The sequence below is a fragment of the Dasypus novemcinctus genome, chromosome 8 (genome assembly GCF_030445035.2).
Source record: "Dasypus novemcinctus isolate mDasNov1 chromosome 8, mDasNov1.1.hap2, whole genome shotgun sequence".
NCBI lineage: Eukaryota > Metazoa > Chordata > Mammalia > Cingulata > Dasypodidae > Dasypus > Dasypus novemcinctus.
Genome location: NC_080680.1, coordinates 47,564,072 through 47,588,506, shown reverse-complemented (window position 1 = coordinate 47,588,506; position 24,435 = coordinate 47,564,072). Strand labels below are relative to the sequence as shown.

Below are 24,435 nucleotides of genomic sequence, written 5' to 3'. Positions count from 1 at the left end.
AATACTATTAAAACCACAATGGTCTTCTAAGGAAATGGAACCCATTAAAAAATTGACTGACCTATTGTGCTACTAGAGGGGTGGATGCGTTTCTTATTGCTTTGATGCTTGGATGGGTTCTGGGTATGCTGAGTTGCTCAGTAGAAGAACTTGGAATTCCCAGGCAACCTCTTGGAGGAAAGAGGTATAGAGACAAGGTTGGAGCAGCAGCAGTAGAGTAATGGAATTGGTGAGAATACCCAGAAGGATTAGTAAGACATGGGGTGTCTAATATGCTGTTTGCCATGTGAAAGGACTGTGAAACCTATGACCCACAAGGCAACAGTACTCATCTACACGTAACAGCCAGGAACTCAGGTTTGCTATGAGTGGAATCAAAGAGACAAGCCAAGTTCCTGGTTGGGGTTGATGCGAGAGACAAATCAAGAGTTGCAAGAAGTATGATGTAGGGGAAGATTAATCAAAAGCAGGAATCAGAGCTAGAGATGATTATGAGCTTGTTACCCTACTCCATGGAACTTCACAGAAAGTAGAAAAGGGGTCCTAGATTTGAAGGGATCTGTGCCCATAGTGGGAAGAAAAACCAAACAATGGGAACTGTACCAACCTTCAAGGTTCTGTATCCACTTCGTCTTCTACAATACCAGCAACCGATGAGCAGTAAAATTCCCAGGATCACAGTCAGAATGCCAATCCCGGCAGCCCTGGCCCAAGAGACAGATAAATCCAGCTTGGCACAGAAACATTGTTCTAGACTGCAATGAAAATGGATATCAACCTTCTTCTCTTTCCATGAGGACTTGGGCGGTGCAGAGCAGCCCCTTGCCGTCCCCATGCAGTTTCCCACCCTACACCACACTGGACACCCTTCCTGCCCTTCAGCTCTGGTTCTAAGGACATTGCTTCTCTAGGAGCCTCTCAGACTTGCATCCACGAGAGCCATGCAGAGCAGCATGGCCCAAGCACTCAAGTTTCAGGCACAAGAGGAGCCATAGCAACTGACCCTTATGTGGACAATTTATTTGTTGGGACTGAATTTACTTCTTATAGGGAAACGGACTTTGGCCCAGTGGTTAGGGCGTCCGTCTACCATATGGGAGGTACGCGGTTCAAATCCCGGGCCTCCTTGACCCGTGTGGAGCCGGCCATGCGCAGCACTGATGTGCGCAAGGAGTGCCCTGCCATGCAAGGGTGTCCCCCGCGTGGGGAAGCCCCACGCACAAGGAGTGCGCCCACGAGGAAAGCCGCCCAGCGTGAAAAGAAAGAGCAGCCTGCCCAGGAATGGTGCCGCCCACACTTCCTGTGCCGCTGACGACAACAGAAGCGGACAAAGAAACAAGATGCAGCAAATAGACACCGAGAACAGACAACCAGGGGAGGGGGGGAAATTAAAGAAATAAATAAATCTTTAAAAAAAAACAACTTCTTATAATGGCTAGTTTTCCCCCTCTACTAGTTCACAAAAAGGAAATGTAAATTAACATTGGCTAAACATCTACAAAAAGCCAAATGCTGGACTAAATATTCTATATGCAGAGATTAGCCCATTTCAAAGATTAGGAAATAAATGCAGATGTTAAGTGACTTGTCCATAGTCATACAGAGCTAGCATATGACAGGGCTAGGACTTGAAGCTGAGTCTGTCTCCACTGTGTTTGTACACTCTCTGCCTAAAACTCCCTCCCTCACCCCTTGACTGTCTCCTCTCTCAGCTTCTGCCCTGGCTAACTTATACTCAAGCTTCCAGTCTCAACTCTCATCTGCAGTTCCACCCCTCCCTGTATGGTGGCTACCCATGCAGGCTTCTCTAACAGGTGGCCCTGTGGTGGCAATGAGCTTGTGTGTCTCTTCTAAAAGAGAAGCTCCTTGAAGAACTTTTTGTGTGTTTAATTTGTCCCTCGGTGCCTAGACAGAGCCAGGCACATAGGAATGGATAGATGAATAGATAAATGGATGGTTGGAGATATGGCCAAACAAATGAAAAAGAATTAGGAGTGATTACAAAATCACAGCCTCTTCACCAAAGCACAAGTCTCTGCAAAATTAATGAGCCATTTAATATCTTCTTTGAAATAAATATTTACAAGTAAGTGGGTTTGTGGCATATCATTAGCCTCAACATAATTTTTTTCCCCATTTACAATTAAAACTGAAGACCTGGGAAGCGGACTTGGCCCAGCGGTTAGGGTGTCCATCTACCACATGGAGGTCTGCGGTTCAAAGCCCAGGCTTCCTTGACCCATGTGTGGAGCTGGCCCACGTGCAGTGCTGATGCGCACAAAGGAGTGCCGTGCCACGCAGGGGTGTCCTCCATGTAGGGGAGCCCCATGCCCAAGGAGTGCATCCCGTAAGGAGAGCTGCCCAGCATGAAAGAAAGTGCAGCCTGCCCAGGAATGGCGCCAAACACACAGAGAGCTGACACAGCAAGATGATGCAACAGATTCCTATGCCGCTGACAACAACAGAAGCGGGCAAAGAAGAACACGCAGCAAATAGACACAGAGAACAGACAACTGGGGCGGGGGGTAAGGGGAGAGAAAAAAATAAAAATAATCTTTAAAAAAATAAAATAAAACTGAAGACCTGAAATACCAGGCAATGAACAAGAGACAGCTTTGTCATGAAGAAGACAGAGGAAAGAATCAAATCTCAGAAGTATTTAAGGATAATGGCCTAGAGATGGAGCATTTTGAATTCTGAAAGTAACGTTGTTTAGGCTGATGGCACTAAATGGTAAAGGACAACTCAGTTTTGTTTTATTTTTTATTTTTTTGCTTTACTGAGCTGATAACCTTCTTCCTCAGGCAAGAAGTTGTTCAGCACTCTGCTTCGGACTAAGAGAAACTGATTTCTGCCCTCTCATCAAACCAGATTGTGCAAATATTTGCCTTCACTGGCTGTGGCATAGTGCTTAACAGCACGGATCTGGAGATAGTCCCGGATTGCAGTCCAACACTGCCCCACAGCAGTGCATTTACTAGTTTCTCTAAGGTTTTCCTCATATATAACACAGTGATGATGATACCCATTATTGGTGGGTATCCAAAGATGAAATGAGGGATTGAGGAGGGGTAGGGAATGGGAAGTTAAGGCTTAATTGGTACAGAATTTCTGTCTGGGGTGATGGAAAACCTTTGGTACTAGGTCATGGTGATGGTAGCATAATGTTCTGAATGTAATTAACACCACTGAGTTATGTATCTGAATGTAGTTAAAAGGGGAAATTTTAGGTTATGTATATGTTACCAAAATTAAGTTAAATTAAAAAAAGAGAATGACAATGAAATACAACACATGATCCTGGACTGGAAATAGCAATGGAGAAGAAAAGTGCCAAAAGGACATTATTGGGACATAAGAAAAAACTGGAATATATACTGTAAGCTTTATATCAATGTTAAATTGCTTGAACTTGATAACTGTACGTAAGGTGGTTTATGTAAGTCAATATCATTGTTTTAAAGAGATGTACATGTCAGTATTAAGTGTTTAAGGAACTTGTATAAAAACTACTCTCAAATGTTTAGAAAACTAGATAGATAGATAGATAGATAGATAGATAGATAGATAGATAGATAGATAGATAGTGATGGCTAGATAGATAGAATGATAAGGCAAAATGCAGCAAAATGTTAAAAATTGATGACTCTGGGTATCTGGGTGGAGAATATATTGGGATACTCTGTGTGGGTTTTGTCTTATTTTTGTAACTGTCCTGTAAGATTGAAATTACTTCAAAATAATTTTTTTAAAGAACACCAAAAAATTAAAAATTAAAAAAAATTAGGTGCCTTGCAAGAAAAGGCAGCAGATTAAACATACCTATCTAATTTCACTTCCTCACAAATCCCTGCCAAAGTGACAATGAAGCCTTTTTAAGAGGCATTAACTTCTTAAGTATGTTAGCAGCAGAAAAGGAGACAGCAGCCAGAATATACTAGAGAACAAATGGATGAGTAGTTTTTTGTTTGTTTGTTTGTTTGTTGTTTAAGGGAGGGAAAGAAAAGACAAAGAAAGGACAACTGTCAAAAGGAAATATTAAGACTCCAGTTCCCATCACAGAATTCCGCAAAGCTCTGGGCTTGGCAGTACTCTGAAGCCGAAATGAGAGGAGAGCTAAAATAAGGAAAATTGATTAAAAGCCTGCTTAAGACACAATTACTCAAATCCTCTCCCCCTCCATTCATTCGCAATGACTGCCCCTCCCCTACATTTGCAAAAAGAAAAATATTTAGCTGCTGGGACCCCAGACACAATTCAGAGTGGGGAGACATTCTGAAAATAGGAAGATTAAATATACAAATTCATATCCACTCCTCACCAGCACTCTCTTCCTCCAGTGGCTTCCAGAAAGAGGTCAGGTAGGAGGTTGGAAGAGTGTCCTTAAGCCCAGACTCAAGACCCAAAGATATGACATTAGTGGTTTCCCAAGTAAATGGCTCATCAGAGCACCTACAAAGATGCTCCCAGTCAGTACACACTATCACACAATTGGAGCTTGAAATTATCTTTTTAACTCCACTTTTGTACATGAAAGAACCACGGGACTGCCCAACACCTTGAAGCAAAGCCTCTAATATGAAGAATGGAGAACAAACAACAGAAATAGAAAAATCTGCTTCATAGAAACAAGGCAGGGGAAGGGGAAGCTACAAATGGGAACAATTCCATAAATTTAGAAGGCTTTGGAAATTGAAAATATGATACCAGAAAAATTTTTAAAAACTCAGCTGAAGTTGGGATAATCCACTGAAAAGTAAAACAGAGTGTCAAAGAAAATAGGAAAAAAATAAAATTGATAGAACCAGTTCAGGAGATCCAACATCTATATAACAGGAATTCCATAAAGAAAGAACAGGGAAGTAGATGTGGATGTGGCTCAAGCAGCTGGGTGTCCGCCTTCTACATGTCCTGGATTCACTTTCTGGTACCTGCTAAAGAAGATAAGCAAGACAGAGAGCTGAAGGGATGGGCTGGTGCAGCAAGGTGACAACACAACAAGATGACGATGCAACAAGGTGATGACACAACAAGATGATGCAACAAGGAGCACAACAAGCAGGGAGTGGATGTGGCTCAAGTGATAGGGCACCTCCTTCTCACCTGGGTTCAGTTTCCAATGTCTCATAAAAAAAAAGAAGATGAACAGACACAGCAGACAGCAAGTGTAAAACAACACGAGGGGTGGATAAATAAAATGAATCTTAAAAAGAAAAAGAACAGAAAATTGTGGGGGATAAATCACCAACAAATTTTTTCTTTTAAATTTTCAAGGACTGTAGTACAGGAGGTTTCTGATTGAAGTGCCCAGCACAAAGATGAAAATAAGCTCACACCAAGGCAAAAATGTCATGGATTTGGATTTCTCAATCACAGTGCTGGAAGGCAATTGATCCATGCTTTCAAAATTCTGGAGGAAAGCTATTTTTCCACCTAGAATTCTGTATATTCCAAAGTTTCAATTAAGTCTGAGGATAGAATAAAGACATCTTCAGGCATATAAAGTCTCAAAAATGTTTACCTCCTGAACAACTTTCCTGAGGAAGCCACTGAAGGATGTATTCTACCAAAACAAGGGGAAAAAACAAGAAAGAAAAGGCAGGTGACCTTAGAAACTACTGATTGCCTCTGTTGTCTGTCCTCTACTTCCTCCACAGTAAGGGAGTTGCGCTGGACACATGGTCTTCCATGATAAAGAGTATATTTCCCAGTTTCCCTTCCAGGTAGACGTGGCCATCTGACTTATGGTCTGGCCTATGGGGAAAATGAGTGAGATGTGTCACTTTAAAGAAATGGGCCTGGCCTCTCCCTATCCCCCTTCCTGCTGGCTAAAGACATAGAGATGATGGTGTATCATTTTTAACCATGTAGCCAAGGTGTAACCAAGGGTTAAGAATTAACAAATAATTATGATTACTAAATCATTATATAGATGCCTTTACATTATAAAATAGCCAAAGGTTAATATCTGAAATTACTAAAGCTAGAGTGACCTCACCCCTGTTTATGGTTACTCTAGACTTAACCTCACCCTCTGTAGGCTTACATTTGTGATGGTAATTCTAGATTGACCTTACACATGCTTATAGATTATGCTCACCCTTGTGTATGCTTACCATTGAGATGGTAACCACTCCACCCACCTCTGTTTAATATCCATATATAAAACCTTGTAACTGACCTTTGTTCTGTGTACCCCTATCCCTGATCCTTGTAACTGACCCTGGTTTACTACTGCTACCCCCCATCCTGTTCAGCCCCTTAATGTTTATAAATGAAGGAACCTATGTTCAACTCCACCCTAATTATTCATTAGCACCCCATTGTTATAAAATAGAATTTCTGCACATCAGGGTGGCAGTTTTGGACCATGTGTGCAACCAAATAAACCATTTCTGTCATTGAAACCCCAGTGTTTCAGGAATTGGCTTTAAAGAAACATCAGGAAAAAATAACCAACTTTTGCTCAGTGTCAATTTGGCAACCCAGATGGGACTAAAGACAAAGGGGTCCCAGAACAAGTCTGCCTACCCAAGGTTCTGGGGCCCTAGCGAGAGAGGTAAGCATGATAATCAAGCTTTCTGCAGCTGCTTAAACCCTCTTGGTCTAAAAGGTTGACAATGAACTGGTACTGAGGACTTGCAGATAACAGGAGATGAAGAAAAATAGTAAATGAAGCAACAGGGAAAAAACAGAAAAAAATCCTAACAGCCCAGGGTATGCTAAAGAGAAATTAGCAGCACCAGTAAAGAATCTTAAATGGAATGCTAAGAGTGCTGAGGATTGTGTTAATTTAAAACAGAAAGAGGTCCCTAAAGCTAAAACTTACAAAGGATAAATGAAGTAATACAAGAACAGAAGTTCCTCCACTTTCCTAGAAAGAATGTATACTGCTTATCAGCAATATACTAATATAGATCCAGAAAGTCCAGAAAATACTAGACTTTTAAATATAACCTTTAATACTCTAAGTTCTCCAGATGTGAGAAGGAAGCTACAGAAAATTGATGGGGGTGGGGGTGGGGGGGGGTGGGGGGGGGGAGGGCGCTAGAATTACCTATTTCTAGTTTAGTTAGCATTGCCTGTGAAGTTTATTGCAATAGGGACTGAATTAACAAAAACCTGTACTTCAAAAGGCAAATGACACTATGCAAAGCTCTAACAAACCAAAAAACAATCAGAACAAGACTAGCACAAAAAAAGTAAGACCCCTGGGCCCAACCTCCACCCTTCCAGGAACAGAAGTTATTTTAAAACTAAGAACCCATTAATGTGCATATTGCAAAGAAGGACACTGGAAAAGGTATTGTCTTAGATACCCCTGTGGAAAAAGCCAAGAACAACTAGGTGGGAGCAGACAGAAACCCTGAATGAAAAGGTCCAGTGTAGGGAAGCTTTACTACTGAATTAAAATCAAATATTTAAAGCATAGCTTCCTAAATACACCTCCCTTGCAAAAGACCTGTTAACCAAATAATACCCAGATAACTTTTTCTCTAATTTATATATATATATAAAAGTATTTCCAAGAAAAAGGTTGCATATTATGGGCAACACTGATCCCAGAAGGAATCTTAAAAGCTGTAAGAAAACCAAAGGCCTGGAATGATGGAAAGCCCAAAGACAACCATACCAAAAGAGTGAGATTTATGAGCCTAATTGGTGAGTTATGTTTCTGTTTGTGTGTGTGTCTATTTTTGTCTATCTGTTTCTTCAAAGTATATCTTCATACCTCCGGATGGTAAAATCAAATTAACAAATGAAAATTCTTAAAAGCACTGTATTCAAATTGCTAAAAATTAAATAAGTGCTTATATAAATGAATACTTCTGGAACCCAAATTAGAAAAGCTGAACAGGATGAAAATGTCATAGATATTTGACTAAAGAAATTATTTGAAAAAAAACTTTAAAAAGTTTTCCTGAATTCCTCCACAATCTTTCTATAATTTATCCTACCAGGGTGTTCTCTTAACCTTGACTGTATTAAAACTGAATAAGGGGAAGTGGATTTGGCTCAACTGATAGAGCATCTGCCTACCATACAGGAGGTCCAGGGTTCAAACCCAGGGCCTCCTGACCCATGTGGTGAGTTGGCCCATGCGCAGTGCTGATGTGAGCAAGGAGTGCCATGCCACACAGCGGTGCCCCCTGTGTAGGGGAGCCCCATGCATAAGGAGTGCACCCTGCAAGGAGAGCCACCCCATGCAAAAAAAGCGCAGCCTGCCCAGGAGTGGTGCTCGTACATGGAGAGCTGATACAACAAGATGACGCAACAAAAAGAGACACAGATTCCCAGTGCTGCTGACAAGAATGCAAGCAGACACAGAAGAACACACAGCGAATGGACAGAGAGCAGACAACGGGGGTGGGGGGGGGGTGGGGTGGGGGGGGTGGGGAGGAGGAGGCGATAAATAAATAAATTGTTTTTTTTTTTTAATAAACTGGATTAGGAAACTATAGGGGATGGGCTGGGTTTGGAAAGATGGGGGAGATATGAGTTTAGCTTAAAATCCTGTCTACTTGACCTTATTAAAATGATAGGACAGAGGGGATATTACAGAATAAACCTTGTTTTGCATAGTTTGACCTGTAATTTCCAAATTAAAATTAAATTTTAACAGCTTTGAGATGACAGTAATTAATAATCCAATGGTCAAATTTCAGTAAGTAAAGAAAAAGTCCTTGAAAGCTATGAAAAATTTTCCTAAACTGTAATATATTCTCCAGAACCTGATAGTCAGTATGCTCTTGAGGTTATTTATAATTTTAAGGTATTATGAGAACAAAGAAGTTTTAACCTCCTATGAAGGAAAAGAAAAAAAACATTTCTTATATAAAATATTATTAATTTTATTCCGCTTTGGTGTAATCTCCCTAGGCTTATACAAATACTAATAAGTTAACAATAATGAGTCCAGTTAGTATAGGGAGAGAGGGAAGACAAGTCACAGCTCGGACCCAGCAGAAAACATGGCTGTGAGACCCCACCTGGAAATCCCGAGGGAAGATGGCTACTAAGAACAAAGCTGGAAAGACCCCACCAAGACCCTGCCCTCAGGTCTCATTTGGAAGTCCCAGATAACGCCAAACAAAAGGGCCCCTGAGGGGTGGGGATCTTAAGGCAACCAGTCAGAACAGCAAACAGCTGAGGCCCCTCCCCAACATTAGGAAAGGGGAGGAGTGAAGAACAGCTTTGATAAAGGCAGCCCCCCAACCCCAGGCACTCCTCTTTGCCTGGAGGTAGCCCGCACCCATGTCTTCGGTGTGTACTTTTCTCTTGCTTATCAATAAACTCTATTTTACTGACCTAACTATGTGATGTAGCCAAGAACCTAGAGGAATCCAGTGTCTTCCGACTACATCTAGTGAGCCAACCAGGAGTTCTAGAGGCACGTAACTCTCCCTGATCCCCTGTGAGGGCTGGTGAGTCTAATCTTTTAATTGTAGTGTGTCTGTGCCCTCTCTTGGTTGTCCACCATCCCCTTCTGCCATTTTAAATGGGTTTCTGGATAGGTTCCCATAGGGCATAAGCTCAGGCTACCCAGACTTCCGCTTCCCTCTTTGGAGGTGGCATGGGTGGTCCTTGGATTTTCATGCCACATAGATCTAAGGAAGTTCTGAGTGGTGGGTGAAACTGTTCTTGAGACCTGATTAGGCATGTGGCCTGAGCTGTGGAGTCTACCAGGCCCTCCCTGTGAGTTCAGAATGGCTATCAGCTGTTGTAGCAGTTCCTGAGGCCACTAATTAACTCCTTTTAATTAGAAGTGCCTTTAATCTTCCAACTGCTCCTGTCCTCATTGTTGGGTCTGTGAGATGCATTGGAGTGTCTTAGAAACTGAAAATGCTTTTGTTAGTGAGGCATTGGTCCTTTTGTTCCTCCTTAGTTCTGGGAGGCCCTGAGATTACCCCCAGCACAACTGAAGCTGTTCACTGGCAAATTGCCTAACAATGACTCTGATCTTTTAATGGGCTTTTAATGTCTGGTTTAACTATGAAACTTGGATTTTGGAAGTGGCCATAAAGTGAGCTCTCTCACAGTTACTTCTTAAGACCTCTGTAAGAATAGGCTGAAAAAAGGTCCCTAGGCCAGTCTATTTCCTGGGGAGAAAGCCGGGCTTGGGAGCTCTGGTCTGGGAACCGAACCCAGAGTCTCCCAAGACCTCTAAGGTTCTGGGGATACCCAAGACTAGAGACTCCTGATTCCTGGAAAACAGGGACAGCAAGTAGTGCTCCCCAATCTCCAAGATGCTGGGTTGGTGTGCAATTTGTTCAGTGAGATCTAACACTAGGATGCCACAAAGACTGATGAATATGTTTATCTTCTCCTAGGATAATGGGCAGCTCTTCCAGCATTCCAGCAGACTTCTCAGAAACTGGGATGATCTGCCTACTGATGGTGTAAAAATGAAGAAACCAGTTTCTCTCTGCCACACCACGTGGGCACTGTACTAGTTAGAGAACAGCCAAGAATGTCTGCTAAATGGGAGCTTCAATTTCAACCCTATAGTCCAGCTATCCTTACTGTGTAGAAGAGAAGGAAAATGGGTAGAATTTGCCTGTATCCAGCTTTTTATGTCCCTGTTCAGAATAAGAGCCTAAGGGGTTCTTGTTGGTTGTGCTATGCAGAGGGAAACCCCAGAGCACAGAATAAGCCCCCTCCTGAGAAGGAAGATGATATCTTAGATGACCCCCTTCTAAGCAACCCACCTTGTTATGACCCAGCTCTGGACCTGGAAGCCCCTTTAAACTCACCTCCAGCAGGGGCATCGGCACCTCTCCCATATGCTTCTAGATCTAGTCTGGCAGGTCATACCCAAAGTGAAACCTCATTCCACCCAGATAGAAATCTGAGCGTCTCTACCCTATAAGAGAAATAGCTAAGGGGGACGCTAGGGTACATGCCTCCTTCTCTATGGCCAATCTGGCAAAGTACAAAACAAAAGTTAGGTTGGTTCTCTGAGGACTCTACCAGATTTACTGAGGAGTTCCAGCACCTCACAAGGACCTTTGACCTAACATGAGGTGAAATGCACATTATTCTTTCAACTTGCTTTACCCTGGAGGAAATTCACCGCATCTGGACTGAGGCACAAGGGCACACCAACAGACTGGCTGCCCAACAGCCTAACCAGGATGTGGTGGGAGCAGTAGCAATTCCTAATACAGATCCAGGGAGGAACTATCAGAGGGGACAGGCAGATCTGAAAGCTAGAGACCATATAGCCACATGTCTCTTTGAAGGGATGAGGAAGTGCATTACCAAAGCGGTCAATTTAGTAAGTTCAAGGAAATTACTCAGGAGCAGGATGAAAACTCAGCCTGATTTCAAGGAAGGCTTATTTCATTAGTCAGTCTGCTCTAGATATCTGTAGGAAGCTGCAAAAGCTTTCCATGGATCCCCAAACTCCCATGAACATCCTTTTAGAAACAGCCCTCTTAGTCTTCAACAATGGAGACCATGCCACAAGATGGAAAAGGTAAGGGGCAGCAGGCACGGGGTCCAGGATAGGCTCGCCTTTTAGCTATTGCCATTAAAGGCACCCTCTCACCTCAGGGCCACCCGAATTCAGGTTCTATATTAGCAGGAACCTGCTTCAAGTGTGGAAAGGCCGGCCACTGGAAACGTGGCTGTTTCAAGCTGCTTCACTGCTGGCATCTGCCAGGGCCTTGCCCAGGTGCGGAAAGATTGAGCACTGGGTCCAGGAGTGCACCACTCTCCAGAGAGGGAATGGGGCTCCCCTGCAAGCCCTGCTCACCACAGTCAGGGAAAATTGAGGGGACCTGAGGCCAGGTGTGACTCCCTGAACAACACTGCAAACCATCCACCAGGAAGAGCTTCAGGTGCCCCTTGGCATGGCAGGTAAGACTGTAACTTTCTTAATTGATATGGGAGCCACTTGTGCAGTCCTGACCTGCCACTCTGGACCTCTTTCATCTCAGTCATGGCCTATAGTAGGAGTTGATAGAAAACCAAGATCTAGACAGTTTACTAAACCTCACCCCTATAGACTGGGAAACCTCCTAATAAGCCATCAGTTCCTAGTTATTCCAGAATGTTTAGACTCATTAATGGGACGGGACTTTCTGCATTCACTGGGGGCTTGATTTGATTAGTTGATCCCAGCCTGAGCTCCCAGGGGTATAATATCTCAGAAACGAGAGCTGGTAAGCCTGGATTTAAAACCATCTGTCTTGCTGCAGTGTTAGCATCAGACCCAGGGACCCAGCTAAACAAAATCTCCCAGGAGATAACCAACAAAATAAATCCCTTAGTATGGGCTATGTTTCCATCTCTTACACTATCAAACAGCCCTACCCTCACAGAAAGCAGTAACCCCTTAAGGAGGAAGCTGTCCAAGGCCTCCGGCCCACAATTAAAAAGTTCTTGGAGAAAAGTAGTTAACAGCTTTATTATACTGATCCATCTGGTCATGCCCAACACTTATACTCTGCTAACCCAGATCCCAGAAACCACAGCTTGGTTTACTGGTCTTGACTTAAAGGATGCCTTTTTCTGCATTTCATTCCACCCAGACTTCCACTTCCTTTATGCCTTTAAATGGCAGCATTCCAACTTTAAACCTCTGGTCTAGCTTACGTGGACCGTGTTGGTGCAAGGATTCTGTGACAGCCCCCATATATATATATTTTCTCTCTCTTCTTCCCCCCGTTGTCAGCTCTCTGTGTCCATTTGCTGTGTGTTCTTCTGTGTCTGCCTGAACTATCAGGCAGCACTGGGAAACTGCGTCTCCTTTTTGTTGCGTCATCTTGCTGCATCAGCTCTCCATGTGTGCGGCACCACTCCTGGGTGGGCTGTGCTTTTTTCACACAGGGCAGCTCTCCTTGCAGGGCGCACTCCGTGTGCATGGGGCACCCTATGTAGGGGCGCCCCTGCCTGGCATGGCACTCATTGCATGGGCCAGCTCACTGCTTGGGTCAGGGGGCCCTAGGGATTGAGCCCTGGGCCCTCCATATGGTAGGCAGATGCTCTATCAGTTGAGCCACATCTGCTTCCCAGCCCCCATATTTTTGAGAATGCCTTAGCTCAGGACCTGGCTGATCTCCACTTGCCTCAGAGTTCCCTCCTACAATATGTGGATGATCTGTTGCTTTGTAGTCCAACAAAGAAAACTTCCAATGCCAACACCATTTTAGTTCTTAATTTCCTAGCTGATAGGGGCTACAGAGTGTCAGCATCCAAGACACAAATCTCTTGGCAGAACTTCTCCTATTTCGGGTTTCTTCTCATACTAGGGAAAGGGCTTTCTCCTCAGAAAGAGTTCATATCATCACTAGTATTCCTCAGCCTCCAACACAAAACAGCTGCGGGCTCTCCTGGGCACGGCTGGTTACTGTAGACTGTAGATACCAAGGTTTGCCGACATGGCCCAGCCACTGTACAGTGCTATTGCAGGGACTGACAGCCATCCCTTAGAATCCCTTAAGAACAGATGAGAAAACTGCCTTCCATGCCTTAAAACATGCCTTAATTAGCCCTCCAGCCTTAAGAATTCCTGACCTAAACAAGCCTTTCTTTCTGTGTGTAACTGAAAAGAAGGGCGTGGCTCTGGAAGTATTAGTCTAGAAATTGGGCGAGATTTCTTGACCAGCTTATTTCTCCAAAATGCTGGATAACACAGCACAGAGATAGCCACCTTAACAAAGAGCAGTGGGTGCAACCTCCCTTTTAATTGAACAAGCCACCAAATTAATTTGGGGGCACCCTCTCACAGTCTTTACCCCACACCAGGTGAAAGATGTAGTTGAAGCCATGAGCTATCAATGGTTTACAGGGAGCTGGTTAATTAAATACCAGACTCAATTACTAGAGACCCCTAAAGTGCAGCTAAGGGTGTGTCAAACCCTCAACCCAGTCACCCTGATACCAGCAGGAGAAGGCCCAGGTCAGATCCTGAGGGACCCCTTCTCCACTCCTGCCTTAAAATTCTCAACCAAAACTACTCAAGCAGGCCAGATTTAAAAGATGAGCCTCTAAACAAACCCAGACTTTGAGTGATTCACAGATGGAAGTAGTTTTGTCAGGGAAGGAATTAAAAGGGCAGGCTATGCTGTGTTCTCTCAATTTAGAACTGTAGAAGCCCAAGCCCTTCCCCTAGGAATGTCAGCCCAGAGGGCAGTCTAATTGTCCTGACCTGAGGCTTAATACTAGCCACTGGGAAAAGGGCCAACGGTTACACAGACTCCAAGTTTGCATTCCTCATTGTCCACGCCTTGTCCGAGCCTCTGCTGTTGTGACCAGAACTAGGCTTGCTTTTTTTTTTTTAATTTCCCCTTCCCACTTGAGGCTTGCTTGCTCTCTGCTCTCTGTGTCCGTTCTCTGTGTGCTCTTCTGTGCTGTTGCTTGTCTCCCTTTTTTGGTTGCATCACCTTGCTGAGTCAGCTCTCCACGGTGCTTGCAGGCCAGCCTGCCTTCACAAGGAGGCCCCGGGACGTGAACCCAGGGCCTCTCATATGGTAGATGGAAGCCCAACTGATTGAGCCACAGCCACTTCCCTTGGCTTGATTTTTAACAGTGGGTCACCTATTAAGTATAGGCAAGAAATCCTGGACTTACTAGAGGCTGTTCTGTTGCTGCAAGAAATAGCAGTTATGCGTTGTCCAGGGCACCAGAAAACTGCTATAACTAGGAGAATCACCCAGGCAGTTGCAGCAGCTAAAGCCACAGTGCAAACCCAAGTCTCCCTCTTAGCCCTCATCCCAGTACCTGTCCCACTACCTAAGGCTCAGAGTATACCCAGGACTAGCAAACTTAAGCAGCTGGCCTAGTGCTCACCTGGAAAGCTAGTCAGTGGCTTGTTAAGGCAGCTCAAGTCTACCTGTGGAGCAGTGCAGTAGAAGATCCTTCACGCACCAGCGTAGCCAAATAGGTTTTTTAGAGCCAGGTCCTGGCAAAAGCAGAGGTCACCAAGAATTGTTCCTTATGTCCAATTAATGACCTAAACAATGGGAGGCTTAACCTCCTCCCTTAAACACCCCTGTCTAGCAGTGGAGATCATACCCAGGGGAGGACCGACAGATGGACTTTACCCATTTGCCATCTTGCGAGGGACATAAGTACCTCTCAATACTGGTAGATACTTTTACTGGTTGGGTGGAAGCCTTTCCCACTAGAAGGGGAATAGCAAACAAGGTGCCTAAGTCCCTCCAGAGTGACAATAGGCCAGCCTTTAATAGCAAAATAACCCAATGGCAGCCAACAGACATTGGGTTATTTAGCTATTAAACATCATCTTCATAGTTCCTGGAGACCCTAATCCTCATGGAAAGTAGAAAGAGCCAACCAAACCTTGAATCAAATTCTGGCCAAACTTTGCCAGGAAACTACATCATCTTGGGTCACCAATCTACCCATTGCTTTGCTGAGGCTGCATGTAGCTCCAGAAGACCTGCTTCAGCTTAGCCCCTTTGCGATGGTCTATGGATGAACTTTCCTCACCCTGCTACTAGATGAAGAGACCCAGGAACTCACCAAATATTTTATAAACCTAGGAGAAAACTCAACAAATCATCTAAGAGCTTCAAACAATATTCTCCCTAGCCCCAACCATGAGTTACCTCCACCTAAATTTAAACCTGGAAACCAGGTTCTGATCAAAACCTGGCAGGAGAACAGACCTCACTCCCAATGAGGAAGGGAGCTTACTCTGTGGTTCTGACCACTCCCACAGCTGTTAAAGTTAAAGGAATTGCCAGCTGGGTGCATTTGTCCCAAGTGAAGCCTGCTCTCCAAGGAAGTGCCAACTTGCCAGAAACACCTGATGAGAGGTTCGAGTGCCAGTCACTGGATGGCCTTCAAAAAAGTTTAGTAGTGTCTGTCAAAGTCAGTACATAAGTTGTGCTATTCCCTTTAACTCTAGCCCAAGTGAAGCTTCATTTTGTCTAATACATTATCCTATTGCTAGGGGAAGGGCAAGCCAGATGTCTATTTAACCCAGTACCCTATCAACACCACAATGTTTACGAGCACCAAAGATCCACTCAAGGCTTAGCAAGCTCAAACACTACCCAGTACTGTCAGGAACACCCTGCTAGCTCTTGTGATTCTATACTTCTAAACATACTTATGCAAGCCAAACACGCCACCAAAGATGCCGTGGGCATAGTCAGAAGCTAAACCCCTATGGTCTGAGAGGAGAAGCTAACCTTGTCTGGAACACCCCGAGAAGCATCCTGTTTCACAACACAAATGGGTTTATGTTAGTACTGTGTGCTAGCAGGTTAAGCAGTGAGCTGATAACTTGAAGCTCTGAAGAGGGCTCTAGCTCACCAATAACTAATCTCACATTTGCCACTAATTTAAGCTATCAAGGTGGAATTTTCTTCTTTGTGGAGACCAGGCTACCTCTCTTTACCTCCCCTTTGGACCAGCTTATGCTCATTAGCATACATCATTCCCTTTATCTACTATGATCCTGAAAAGCTCACTCTCACATTTACTGTATTTTCTCACCACACAATAACTAAAAGGGCAGTGCCTCTCCTCATCCCCCTCCTAGTTGTCGTAGGCATGACTCCATGCCATGGGAACTGGGGTTGGTAGTTTATAGCAAACCCAACAGTTCTACCACAATCTCTTCCTGGAGTTAACCAACAGCATAGAAGAAACTGTGCCTTAGAAGCCCTTAGACAGCAAAGAGACTCTCTTGCCACTGTGGTGCTGCAAAATTAGAGAGCCTAACAGCAGCACAGGGAGAAACCTGTCTGCTCCTCAAGGAAGAATGCTGTTTCTATATAAATCACTCCAGAATAGTCCTAGACAGCATTCAAAACCTACAAGATGATAAAAAGAAAAAGAAGGAAAAAGTGAAAAAAACAAACAACAAAACCTACGAGATGAAGCCCATCAACTTCAGGAGGATGCAGCCTCTGGAGGCACTGGCCTTTCTCACTCTCATGGACCAGGATGTCATGACTCGCCCCCTTATTGGGCTCACTTACCACCATCTCCTTTATCCTTTTAGTGGGTCAATGTATCTTCAAATTCCAAGTTTATTTCTTCCAGAATCAATGCCTTCCAGAACAAGGTATTTGTCATGTGAGGATTTCATCCAGTCCCAACCATGGTGCCAGATTCTCCTTCCCTCAACCTCAATAGAATAACCAGGGAGTTTTAATCTGGTCAGGCAGGGACTACTGCCCCGGGTCAGCAGGAAGCAGCCTCAGAAGAATGACCATCCCACTTCAACTACCTCTTAAGAATAAGGGTGTAAACCCTGGGGGAGGGGGGGTTGAGACAGGTAATATAGGGAAAGAAGGAGGATGAAACAAGCTGGAACCCAGCAGAGAACATGGCTGTAAGACCCCACCCAGAAACCCCCTGCGGGAAGACCACCCTAAGAACAACGCTGGAAAGACCCCACCAAGACCCTGGCCATGAGGTCCCGTTGGGAAGTCCCAGATAACTCCAAACAAAAGGCCTCATTGTTGGTCCCTTAAGAACTAACAGGTGGGGATCTTAAGGCAACTAATCAGAACAGCAAACAGCTGGGGCCCCTCCCCAACAGGAGAGGAGAAGAATGGCTTTAATAAAGACAGCCCCCCAACCCCAGGTGCTCCTCTTTGCCTGGAGGTAGCCCACATCCATGTCTTGAGTGTGTACTTTTCTTTTTTCTCTTTCCTCAATAAATTCTTTTTTGATGGCCAAACTAAACTAGTATGCTCTTGAATTCTTTCATGCAACATAGCCAAGAACCTAGAGGAATCCAGCATCTTCCAACTATATCAAGTCTGTTAAATTTTTAAGATGTAAAATTGTAAGTTTTTAATTAATGAAATTATTTTTACAAACCTTTTTTTAAAAATAATTGTTTTGGAGGATGTGGCTCAAATGGTTGAGCACCTGCTTCCCACATGGGAGGTCCTGGGTTCGGTCCCTAGTTCCTCCCAAAAAACAAACAAAAACAAACAAGCAAACAAATGAAAATACCAACTAAAGGGAGCCAATGTGTCTCAGTGGTTGAGCACTGGCTTCCTACATACAAGTCCAGGGTTCAATCTGTGGCCCCGTATCTCAAAAAAAAAAAAAAATTGTTTTGCCTAAAGTGAAATGGCAGTTTTTCACAGAACAAAATAAGGGATGTAAGACAAACTTAAATGAACATGGAAAGAAGTAGAAGGGTTGCGAAAGCTTGTTTAAGGGAGTGCTTTTGTCCTAAAATAAGACTGGTTTTCATAAAATCAGGGTGAAAATATGTACAAGATTTGAATGGATATGGAAAGTTATAGAAGGCTTACTGGAAGTAAATTTCGCTGTTGTTCAATAAGTTAATTTTTAAATTAACAACTTTTTTCAAATTCACAAAAATGAAAGAATAGAAAAGGGAAGCTCAATAAGATATGGAAACATTACTCCTAAAAAGTTTTTTTTCAGGCACTTTTATCTCATCTAATTCCCACTGCTAACTCAGTTGTTCCTCTAGTGTTCCTCTAGTGAACACAGATTAGTTAAATGACATAGTCATCATCTCCTTATTAATGAAATAAAATGAAAAATGCTTAATCAATGAAGCAACAAGCTTCTTTAAAGGTGAAATTTGTCTTAAAATAACTTAACAGAGAAACCTGTCAGGCACCACCTTAACCTATTATGATCTATGCTAAGTAGGATTTGTTTGCCAAATAGAACACTGATGCAAAACCTGAGTTTGATTTTCTCTCTTTTAAGGTGACACAGGTTTCTTAAATTGTTAATCTGTTTAAGTGAAAAAATAGAAAAGTCCCTTTAAAATGAGCAATATATAAAGAACAAAGGATCTGTGCCTTATCAGGGTGGCTTCATGTACTTCATGTTGGCTTTATGTATCCTTAATGGTTAAAAATACATGGGGAAGCAGACTTGGCCCAGTGGTTAGGGCGTCCGTCTGCCACATGGGAGGTCCGCGGTTCAAACCCCGGGCCTCCTTGACCCGTGTGGAGCTGGCCCATGCGCAGTACTGATGCGCGCAAGGAGTGCCGTGCCACGCAAGGGTGTCCCCCGCGTGGGGGAGCCCCACGCTCAAGGAGTGCACCCGTAAGGAGAATCGCCCAGCGCGAAACAAAGTGCAGCCTGCTTAAGAATAGCACCGCACACACAGAGAGCTGACGCAGCAAGATGACACAACAAAAAGAACACAGATTCCTGTGCCGCTGACAACAACAGAAGCAGGCAAAGAACGCGCACCAAATAGACACAGAGAACAGACAACTGGGGCTGGGGGGGGGAGGGGAAATTAATAATAATAATAATTTAAAAATATATATGTATACAGCTGCTGCTATTTTGGAAGGTAAGTCTTTTCCAAACAATTTTACTAATTTGTCACTGTGATAAATAAAGGCCTGTTTAAATACAATGTTTGAACCTAACCACTTTTATATTCTAATAAATCCTTAAGGATGTCTTTAATTTCAAACTGTTACAAAAGAATTTGTCCTATTATCTTATAAAAAGAAAGGTGCTAAAATATATGTTAATGAAAATTAACATTATCAATATATTTCTTATCAGTACACTGTTTTGCTCTGATGCTTCTCTAAAAGAGCATACAGTCACCCCATCTTCAACAAAAGGGGACTTTAAAAGCAAGGCAAGAGTCTATAAATTATGCTTTGCCTGTTGATTAACATAATCTTGGTAAAAGTGTAAAAGTAAAATCAAACTCACTGTGATCTATAGTTAATGATCTCTAGAAACAGCTTTTTTAAAAATACTCCTAAAGAAATTAAGACCTTGATTGTAAGCTCTTGCAGCAGTCATATCTATACCTGAGCTCTGATCACTAATTGTTATTTTTAAGTCCTAAAATGCTTACTCTTTGTGTATAACCTAATAAAGCCCTAGAATTGCTAAGGGCTTATATGACACCTGAAACTAAGAGCTAAAGTTAACCAGTTCTAAATGTGCTGAAAAAGCAGCATTAATTCTAAAAGACACCCCCCCCCAATCAAGGAAGCTAAAAAGAATCGGACTTCAATTAAAAGGTAAATAGGGCTAATCTAAAATGAAGGAGAATTGAGGTACAAGGAAAAGGTAGCATTATTAGTATTTTAAAACATTAAGTACTATGGAGACCAGAAAGAAGAAATTTACATTGTCAAGAAAATTCTTTAAATTTCTATATCTGATTTTACCTGACCCATCAGCTTATTTAAACGCATAGCTAACATGGAACCTAAAATAGCAAATGAGATTGTGATATTCTGTACAAAATTGTTGTAATACCTTGATGCCTTTCAAAGTATTTTGGGGTATAAGATAGAAAGGTATTTACAAAGACCCCTAAGGGATTGGAAAAAATGTAGAAATATTAAACTTCTTCACCTGGGAAATTCCTCCTACTTTTTCAAATAATAGGAGCTCCCGATTTATTGAAACAGTAGAACTGTGCAAGGTAAACGTGTGGTAAAGAAACATGCTAGTAAGCTGAGTCCTCAGTCTCAAGCCTTGCCCTCATGAAACTTATTTCTGTAATGAGGAAGCTAAACCTAACTACTAATGCCTAAGAGTCACCTCTAGAGAACCTCAAGTATGGCCTGCCTCTCTAAACCATATTCTCTCTACATTCCGCCCTACATGGGACAGGACTTCCAGGGGTAAAGTTTTCCTTGGCAACATGGGACTTGACTTCCAGAGATTTTTCCTGGCATTACAGGACTTGACAAGTCCCAGGGATGGTCCTCCCTGACAACATGGGATTAAACCAAAAGGGGGAAAAGAAATAGAACAGAGTAAAGTTTTAATAGCTAAGAGATACCAAATTGAGTCAAAAGGTCATTTTGGAGGTTACTCCTATGCAGATTTCAGCCAAGCGGTACAAACTGCCATAGTAGCCAAAGTCCCTCTCCCTCCCCGCAAAAATACTCCAGACTATATCTAAGAAAAGCTATAAAATTATTTCCCCAAAGTTACATGGTTATTGAAACTTGTAATTCTCAATTTGCATGTTAAGTTTATTTTTCAGAGAGTCTCTGAATTATTCCTATGCCAGACAATCCCTGGAACCCAGAGGTCAAAATGACAGCCCGCTCTACATGAGGGGGTAGAACCATCATTGTCAATGCCCCTTTCCAGCATGAAGAAGCCAGAAAAAGCCGACCACTCCGCCCACCTCTGTTTAATATCCATATGAAAAACCTCGCAACTGACCTTTGTTCTCTGTACCCCTGTTTGAGATCCTAGTGACCGACCCTGGTTTACTACTGTACACCCCATCCTGTCAGCCCTTTAATGTTTATTAATGAAGGAAACTGTTCAGCAACTCCCCAATTACTCATTAGTACCCCAGTATTATAAAATAGTAGAATTTCTTCAGATCAGGAAGGCAGTTTTGGGTCATGCTGTCACTGTGCTCCTTTGCTTAACCAAATAAACCCTGTCTTTGAAACCCTGGTATCTCAGGATTGGCTTTAAAGATGCATCGGGAGAAAAGAGCCTGCTTTTGTTTGGTATCAAAAGGCAAGTTTCAAGGGGATTAACCAGAGAGAAGGAGTTGAACTTTTTACTCTTATAGTGCTAAATGAGCGATAAATAAAATTACATTTTGAAAAAAGGTGTATTGTTGAGTATTTTGAGTCATTGTTCAACAGCTGAAACAATCTCCTAACTAATACCATGTGGAAAATACCCCCAAAGAATATATTTTTGTTCTTCAGACATTGGTCTGAAGATATCTCTGCCCCTATCCCAATTGACCCTGCAGGAAAACTAAAGAATCCTACTAGGGTCTTCTGAGGAAATACAGTCTGAATTCTTCTTCAGTGTCATTGGTGGGTTCTACAGCTTGTTTGTCCCTGCCAGTTTACACTATTAAAGATTTTCCAACAGTTCTTTCAAAAAGAGAGGAAGTTTGCATGGAGCTCTGAACAGCTAGCATATAAGATGGTCCAGATAAAATTCTGATTACAGGGGAGTGGATGTGGCTCAAGCAATTGAGCACCTGCCTCCCACATGGGAGGTCCCGGGTTTGATTCCTGGTGCCTCCTAAAGAAGACAAACAATGAGCTGACAATGAGCAGACATCAAGTGGGAACAACGAGCAGACAACAAGCAAAAACAATGAGCAAACAGATGAGGGAGCCATCTCAGGCGGACATAAACAACAAAAACCCTATTATTGACCCTGTTGGAGACCCCATGCAAAGGGCAGGCCTTCCCTCCCACCACCATCCCCTTCCCCACCCCCAGTACCTGCAGAAGGTGTCTGAGGTGGGTTGAATTACTTGTACCAAGGGAAGACATATTCTTAATTTTAACCCACATCGTTGTATGTGTGAACTTATTTGTAAATAGGACCTTTTGAAGATGTTATTAGTTAAGGTGTGGCCAGCTGAATCAGAGGGCATCTTAATTCACATTACTGGGGCCTTTCAAAGGGAAGGAACTGGAAGCCAGAAGTGAGAGAAACACAAGCGCAAGAAACCGGAAGCCAGATGGAAGCCAGTGGAAAACCAGAAGAGAGGAGGAAAGGAGAGGCCATCGCCATGTGATGAGAGGCAGAGACAAGCCGAAGAACTCAAGAATTGCTGGCAGTCAGCACCAGAGCACTCTAGACTCCAGAGAAAGCAAGCCTTGCTAATATCTTGATTTTGAACTTCTCCTAACCTCAAAACCAGGAGCTAATAAATTCCTGTTGTTTAAGTAAACCCATCATGTGTTAAGTAAATCCATTTGTCATAGCAGCCTGGAAAACTAAAACAATGCCCTCCCTGCCTCTGTGTTCCTTATTACAGCACTTACATTTGACAAGGTTATTTTCATGCCTAACTCTTCCACTAAATTATAAGATTTTTCAAAAATAAGAATAGTTCCTTGTGCTGGTATACAATGCATAGCTCTTAGATATGTATAATCATATAAATAATTATTTTTCATTAATTCATAATACCAAATGCATTTCCTTAGGATAAGGTTATGATGCAAAGGTTATGACCACTGTGGAGGGTTGAAGCTGTATGTACCCCAGAAAAACATATCCTTAAACCTAATCCTTTCTTGGGAGTGGGAACACATTGTAAGTAGGACCTTTGATGAGGTTACTTCAGTTAAGGTGAAACCCACCTCAATCAGAATGGGTCTTGATCCTATGAATGGAGTTATTTATAAGCAGAATGAAAGACAGAGAGAGAAAGCCATAGAAAGCAAGAAGCCAAACATCAGTGGAACTTGGAAGAGAAGGGAGAGATCAGGAGATGCCTCTATATGCCTTGTCATTAGACAAGTACCAAGCATCGCTGGCAGCTTGGCCCAGAATGCCAGTCTTTGGGAAGAAAGCATTGCCCTGATGATGTCTTGGTTTGGATGTTCTGTTAACCTCAAAACCATGAGCAAATAAATTACCATTGTTTAAACTGAACCATTGCATGATATTTGCTTGAGCAGCCTAAGAAAGTAAAACAACCACAGTCTTCGCTTTGAATCACCCTTTACTCTTATTGGCTCTTTGGCCACTCATTTTTATTCTGCCTACAATCCACCTTCAGAGTTGGGGGTGGATCCACCTGGTTAGAGTTGACAGAACTGGGTATTATCCAAGGCTTAAGGAGGAAGTCCTCTTGATTCAAGACAGAAAATGATGACTTTCCATTTGGAAACCTATGAGGATGGCCCAGACAACAAGGTGAGACTTAACTATTTACCATTCCTATCTCCCTGCCTGTTCGGCCTCAGAGAAGCTTGCATGAGCCCTTGTAGGACTGCAGATTCTCCTGATTTCATTGCCAGGGCTTTTACTGTCTGGGGAGATGAACATGAGGGAAATGTATGGGCAGGCACATGCAGGTAGGAGACAGCAGACTGTGTCAGCAAACAGAAAACTGCAAACCCCGCTGGGACTGGTTTTGAACTTACGCTTCAGCTGTGATGTAGGAGTGGCCACGCCCCTTCTTGGGATAGCCATATGTGAAGTGAGCCTCTTCTCTTGGCATCTTGTGAGGTCAGGGCACAGGACACCTACCAGAAGGGGCACACAGCATCATTTAGTGCATCCAAAGCTTTCTCATCTGTCATCTCATAAAGACCCACAAAGACGTTCTAGTTGAACAGCAACAGCCAGAAAGCTCTGGTTTCTCTCTATGAGAACGCTGTGCCTGCTTCCATCTGCGTTTGATACTGAGGGCTCCCGCTAATTGAAAATTAAGTTCAAAGAAGAAACTACAAACAATAGCAAAACAATTTCAAATTGAATTCTTATTTGGTGGAAACATGTTCTCCCGTTGCCTTCAATTGGACCCTATAACAAGCTTGTCGAGAAACAACAACAACAAAAAACATTTCTATTCATTCCCTACCTTCCCTAGCCTGAAACTGTGGTTAATAAAATAAGAGGAGTTATTTCTCTCTGTCATTTTTGGGTGATATCAATCCTTGGTCAAATAGGAGTCTCTGGTGACAATATATGTTTTCCAGAGCACCCTCTACCTGAGTCTCCCATGGGTA

General features: G+C 43.0%; 1 protein-coding gene across 1 annotated transcript in view; it reads right to left on the bottom strand.

Moving 5' to 3' along the window:
* Positions 1-23,967, bottom strand: part of MLANA (melan-A) — a 32,997-nt gene extending 9,030 nt beyond the window's left edge. Inside the window, exons 1-2 of the mRNA XM_023588441.3 lie at positions 23,848-23,967; positions 608-704 (exon numbers count right to left, since the gene is read on the bottom strand). Of these exons, the coding sequence (XP_023444209.1) occupies positions 608-704; positions 23,848-23,924 (174 nt within the window). The 5' untranslated portion in view covers positions 23,925-23,967. The remainder of the gene's footprint in view (positions 1-607; positions 705-23,847) is intronic.
* Between the last annotated feature and the right edge of the window lie 468 nt (positions 23,968-24,435).